The 6,600-nt window shown below is 39.1% G+C and overlaps 1 protein-coding gene across 1 annotated transcript; it reads right to left on the reverse strand.

The window, feature by feature from the left end:
- Positions 1–2,685: 2,685 nt before the first annotated feature.
- Positions 2,686–5,959, reverse strand: LOC143597927 (phytosulfokine receptor 1-like). Its single transcript, XM_077076295.1, has one exon. It carries the CDS (start codon positions 5,862–5,864, stop codon positions 2,796–2,798), a length of 3,069 nt encoding a protein of 1,022 aa, XP_076932410.1. The 5' UTR covers positions 5,865–5,959; the 3' UTR covers positions 2,686–2,795.
- Between the last annotated feature and the right edge of the window lie 641 nt (positions 5,960–6,600).

The following is a 6,600-nucleotide window of genomic DNA, read 5'->3' on the forward strand; positions in this document are numbered from 1 at the left end:
CATAACACATAAGTGGGGCTAGAAACTCACCTGGATTCTGTTACGCTCTCCGTTAATCGTTATTCCCTTCTTGAGCTGTGCACGGCTAACTGTATAATATTTACATGTATCAATTACTACTACTACTCATGTTGTATTTCTATCTTTATATAGCCCACAACGAACGGGGGTCCGGGGGCAGCGCCCCTGGCAGCGGGGTCTAGGGGCGGCAGCCCCTAGCAGGGTCCAAGGGGCAGAGCCCTTGGCTGGGGTCGAGCTGCCAGGTCAGCTTGGAAAAATTTTATTTCCATTAACTGTCTTAACACATTTTTCATTAGGTTTTTAATTTATTTTCTCATTTGCTAACTCCAGCGAACTTATCATTAAGCGAACTTAACAATAAGCGAACTTAACATTAAGCGAACTTATCGTTAGCGAACTTAAGCATAGGCGAAATTAGTGTTCGGCGAAGTTAACCCTAGGCGAACATATGCCAGGCGAAGTTGTCAGGGGCGAACTTGGGGTCCAGCGAAGTTAATCATAGGCGAACTTGTCAACAAGCGAAGTTGGCCAGCAAACTTAGTTAATCAGCGAAATTATCAGTTAGGCGAACTTGCTTGCAAGCGAACTTGCTTGCAGGCGAAGTTCGCTTGTAGGCGAAGTTGTGCAGCAGCCGCCGTTGTTCATCCTTAATCCCCAAAATCATCATCGTTTTACCGAGAAATCCATGGGTATGGTATTTGACTAACCCGCGATCATTCCTATGGTCGTTTTTGGATAAGGTTTGACCCGAAAACACGTAAAGTTTGGACCTTTAAGTTCAAAAACGTTCAATACTAGTGTTAAGGATTCATTAATCGAGCCGTTTCCATTTTCGGGTTCATTACACTCGTTTTTATCATCAAGTTTACAACTTTATGTTTCGTTTATACTCGATCTACTCTTGTTCTAAGTTTCAATGCTAAACACTAATAAAACGTAAACTTTAAAGGGTCAAGAACATACCTTTAGTGCTCGTTTGGATCTCGTTTAACTTGTTTATGCACTCTAGATCTCGTGTAATAAAGATCTAATACCAACTAACGTTCGTTTGGCCTCAAGCCCCTCTCGTCTCTCTCGGCCGTGTATACGGTGGTGTGAGGTGTGTGTTTTGGAGTGTGTAGAGATATATGAAAGATGGAAATGATAGTTAGGGTTTTAGGATGGTTTAAGGGGATATTTATATCCCTTAAAGCCCATGGACCTAAGGCCCATTACCCTTAATCCATCTTAATTAATCCAAGTCCATGGTCCTTTCTTTATTAAGCATAAGTTAACTATTAACACACGATAACTAAATGCGACTTTCTTTATTTAATATTAGAATATTTTAGGATGTTACAACAAACGAAACACTTTTTTTAATAGTAAAAGAATTCCGGTCAATAGAATCAAGGAAGACATCAAACGACTTAGTTTTCTTCTGGTGAGGAGTAATGGGAAACTTGTAGAAATGAATTGGGAAAGTTGGTGCGCTTTTTCGTTTTAATTTACTTGTAATTTGATGAATTGTTTTTGGGTGTTACGCTGTGTCTAGTCTAGTCACTTGGTAGTCTAGATATTTTTTGCGTTCAACAATTTCATCTCTTAAAAAAATTAAAGGTGTGTGAATGTAAGGTTGTTTACAAGCTGACCCAAGCCGAGCCAAGGTAGGTTCAGGCTAGGGTTTGAAACCAAGCTGAAAATATGAGCTTGGGCCCGACTCGACCTAGTTTGGCTCATTTTAAAAATAAATCTATTAAAACTACTTAAACATTGTAGAGGTGCACATAATACCCGGTTTCGGGCCGGGACCGGTTCCTACCCATACCTGACCCGCCGGTACGGCCTGATTTTGTGTTTCTCCCTGGACCTGTACCCAGAACCCGACCCAGACCCACTGGAACTGGTCCCACCTTTACCCGATCAAAACCCGGCCCTAACCAAAACCCAAAAAAAAAACCGGAAAGTTAAATACCGGATTATACCCGTAAACGGTTTCTTCCCGACTTAGTTTTGACTTTTGTTGACCATACCCGGAAGGACTATGTTCCTGAAAATACCCAATTTACTCACCTTTAAACTCGGTGAAGTTGCTTAAAGTGGGAGCTTTTTGGACAACCCTTTGTGTGAATGAAGGGACAAAAAGTGTGAAGCTTTCTAAAGTGGGTACTATTATATGATGAATGATACATTAATTAACAGGAGTCGATTTAGTAGCTTTCCAATCAAGGATATTTACGTTATTTTGACATATTTTTTTTATTGAAACCGTGTAACATATTTCAACATTTTTTTATAAGGATGAGGGCTCTACACGTTTTTATACTTTTGTAAGCTAACTTGACAATACTCATATTTTTAGATACATAAAATAATTGGCTATAATCCAATATCATAATAAAAGAAAAGGTAGTATATTTATTAGGTGGATAGGAGTCGACATTTAAAAGTTGCATTGCATGTGACTTTTGACGTTGGTTGCCGCCAAACCAGGGTGTATCACGTTGACCCGTTACCTCTGGAGATCAGATTTACATTAAAAAACTTGTCTGTCTTTGTGATCCCAACTTGTATCACAATCTCAATCACAAGTCACAAGTTCACAACACTAGTTGCAACATTGGATTTTATGTTCACCCACCACCAAAATCTAACACATTTAGTAATAATAATCTAAAAAAAAAAAACTAGAATCTCAAAATTCAAATGTATTCACTTGCAATTTTTCTTGTACCACAAATATCCTAATTCCTATTTACACATCCACCACCAAAAACAAAAAAACAAAAAAATCGTTACGGTGTTTGGAACCCAACGTTAATGAGCGAAGACAGTAAATCTTGAGTCGAAGGCCGTAACTTTGGAGATTCGTTTAAACAACCACACGCGATCTCAAGAACCCGTAACATCTCACTAGCATCTTCTTTATTAAAAATTAAGGGATCAATGACCTCATTTTCCCTATTTTCAGCCTTCATTTGCATCACCCATGAAATCAACTCTCTACCGCCTTTCGGCTTGCACATATCCATCGGTCTCCTGCCAGTTAAAAGCTCCAAAAGAACCACCCCGAAACTATAAACGTCCCCTTTGTATGATGCAACCGAAGCTTGCCCGTATTCAGGGGGGATGTACCCTAATGTCCCAACAAGATCAGTTGTCACGTGAGTGTTGTACGGTAATATAAGCCTCGCAAGACCAAAATCGGCTAAATGTGCTTCAAAATTCTCATTTAGAAGAATATTGCTTGACTTTATATCACGGTGTAGAATATGTGGCTCGCAAGATTGGTGCAAGTAAGCTAGACCTCTGATAGCTCCTTGAGCTATATGCAGACGGGTGGTCCAGTCAAGTCTGGACCGCCCGTCTAGTTTTTCATGTAGCCAGTAGTCTAGGCTACCGTTTTCCATAAAGGAGTATATAAGTAATCTTTCTTTTTTGTACTTGCAATACCCTTGAAGGAGGACTAGGTTCGGATGTTGGGCTCTTGATAACGTTTCGACCTCCGCTTGAAACTCACGGTCAACTTGACCACAATCACCCGAGAGCTTTTTAATGGCGACCTTCTGGTTATCGGGCAATGTGGCTTTAAACACAAGACCAAACCCGCCACACCCGATGATGTTTGACTGGTCAAAACTGTTGGTTGACTTCAAAACATCGTCTATCGATAACGACTCGCTGTTGCTATGGAAAAGCACTAATTGTGACTCGCAATCATCGTTTTTCTTGTGGTAATCATCATCATCAAAACCATCTTCAATTTCAGGATCGACTTCTTGTCTCCCAGTTGCACGCACAACCACCATGAACATCAAACCGAGAAGAAATAACGTCCCAAAACAAATCCCAATAGCGATACCTACAATTTTTCCGATTTTCTTTTTGGGTTTCCCGTTTGTTGATTCCGGGATCGCTGTTGTTGTACTTTCACACGTGTATATTGCACGTCCTCCACCGCATAAACCTTGGTTTCCTTCATAGCTCGCATTTGTAAACGTTGTAAATTGACCACCATATGGGACCGGCCCGCTTAGATTATTATACGCGACACTAAACTTGGATAGAAAACTTAGATTCGCCAATGATGGCGGGACTATTCCCGACAGACTATTATATGACAAATCCAAATTCTCTATGCTCCTCATACCCGACAAAGACCCGGGAATCGTACCCGATAGATTATTATGTTTCAGATCCAAGACATGTATCTTTTTCAGGTTTCCAAACTCAGGCCAGATCGGGCCCGTTAGAAGGTTGCTACTGAGGTCAATCGATGGCGGGAAGCTCATGATCTGGTTATACCGAAAAGTCAACCTTGACCCGCTTGTGTTTCGTTTTTTAAAGAATGGGAAATCTGGAGCCGGTTCTTCTAACGAGATATCCCGTGAAATCAGGCTCGGTAACATTGTCAGATTCTTCGGTATCTCTCCCGACAATGTATTGTTGGATAAATCCAAGTAAAACAACGACTTGAAATCGCCCAAATAAGCCGGAATCGTTCCGGTTAACTCGTTCCACGATAAATCCAATAACTGCAATTGGGTTAACCCGTTTAACCACAATGGAATCCGGCCCGTGAGCCTGCAATTAGCAATGATGAGAGCTTTGAGTGACTTAAACTGTAGACCGTCATCAAACGGAAGCTGTTCGCTTTTAAAGTTCATGGTGAGCACCAAAACGGTTAAATTAGGACAGTGTTGGAGGATATTAAGAGATGCTGAGAGGTTATTGAAGCTGCAATTCGAAAGTGACAAATAAGTAAGAGACTCAAAGTTCTTGAAAGCTTCCGGGACTTGACCGACGAGTTTGTTTCTTGCAAGGTTTAAAGCTTTCAACTTTTTACAAGAAACAAGATTTTCCGGTATTGTTCCCGAAAAGTTGTTGGTACCCAAATCAACTGAAGTAAGATTAACCATCATGGAACAGTTAAAACTGATATCACCATTCAAAGAATTGTTTCTAAGGTTAACCGAAGAAATGGTTCGGGAATTCGACAACGATGGAGGGATCACACCGGACAGATTATTCGAATGAGCCGAGAAAAAATTCAAATTCGGAAAACTATCAAAGAAATCAGGTAAGTTTCCCCAAAGCCGGTTGGATGAAACATCCAAACGAACCAGGCGACTAGACGAGCTACCTAATCCAGAAATACTAGTAAACCTATTATCCTGGACAGCTAATTCTCGGATTCTCGGTAACCTGAATAAGAATTCCGGTATACCACCCGAAAGAAAATTGGAAGACAAACACAGGTGTTCAAGAAAGCTACAATTCGTAAACTCAACCGGAATAACTTCCGAGAAATAATTAACAGCAAAACTAAGAACCCGAACACGGGTGGAGGTAACACATAAACCAGATGGAAGGAAACCACTAATCAAATTATCAGACATGTCTAAAACTTTGAGTGCAGGCAGATTAATATTAACTGGTAAAACCCCACTAAACCCATTTCTACTTAAATCAAGTAACTCCAAATTAGCAAGATTTAACACAGAAACAGGAACAGAGCCTTTCAAGAAATTATGTGAAAGATTAAGGGTTTTGAGATGGGATAAATTGGAAAATGAATCAGATAAATTACCAGTTAATCTTTTCTTGGATAACTGTAATCCAATAATCCTACCTGAGGATGAATCACAACTAATTCCAACCAAATTGCAGCAATTGGAATATAAAGATGATGAATTTACAAAACCCCATTCATCAATTGGTGATTCTAAGCCATTCAAGAAACCATATAACCCTTTGAGATCATCAGAATTGCATGTACTATTCTGTGAAATCACAAAAGCTGAATCTTGCAGGTAGAATAAGAGAACAATAACAAGAACCCAAATGTTTGATTTAACAGCCATTAACAGAAATTGACAAAAGGAACCGAACAAGAAGAAGAATTTGAGATAAAGGTGTAAGCTTTAGGGGTTAAAGACAAAACCCATTAGGGAGGTGATGATTATGCTCATAAAATTCATACTGAAAATGAAGAAATTGGTTTTTAATATTTTGAAGAGTGGAACAAAAACAAGGATATAATAATACAAAACAAATACCGAGGGAAGTATTAAATTGACTTTCAGAGAAATAATGAGTTGAAAGTTTTTATTTGTTATTTTATTTAAATTTTTAGGTGGGTTTGAGAAGTTAGGAAACCGGTGGTGTGGATGGATTATTCATAAATGCATCATCACCCAACTATAATAAAATGCTACTTTTGTTTGTTTGGAGTTTCAAGAAAAATCTAACCTTTCATATAATATTATAAAAATCTAATGTAATGTTTAAATATCATAATTCTAAATCTATTTTATAAAGGATCCGACTATGATAAAAGAGGAATGCATGTGAGCAACAAACCACGTCGTAATCCCCTTTTAAATAGCAAAATTAATCCTTTTAAAAATAATGTTACGGTTCTTCAGCGTCGATGAGTTATTTCACACGACCCTCTGAACCATATTCATGTTCGAAATAACTTTGGGGTGTAAGGGACAAAAATAATAAAAGCAAAGGAAATAAAAACATGTTTATTTCTAGCAACAAACTTGTTGTCCTTGGGCCCAAAGGGGAGGGGGGCCCTCTAGTAAGGTTCAT

Source organism: Bidens hawaiensis, unplaced genomic scaffold (genome assembly GCF_021521415.1).
Source record: "Bidens hawaiensis isolate Kalapana, Puna unplaced genomic scaffold, B.hawaiensis_p1.1 tig00049252_1, whole genome shotgun sequence".
Taxonomy (NCBI): domain Eukaryota; kingdom Viridiplantae; phylum Streptophyta; class Magnoliopsida; order Asterales; family Asteraceae; genus Bidens; species Bidens hawaiensis.

What these genes read in the sequence shown, in the direction of transcription:
- LOC143597927 (XM_077076295.1), bottom strand. Translation starts at nt 5,864, where the DNA reads ATGGCTGTTAAATCAAACATTTGGGTTCTTGTTATTGTTCTCTTATTC.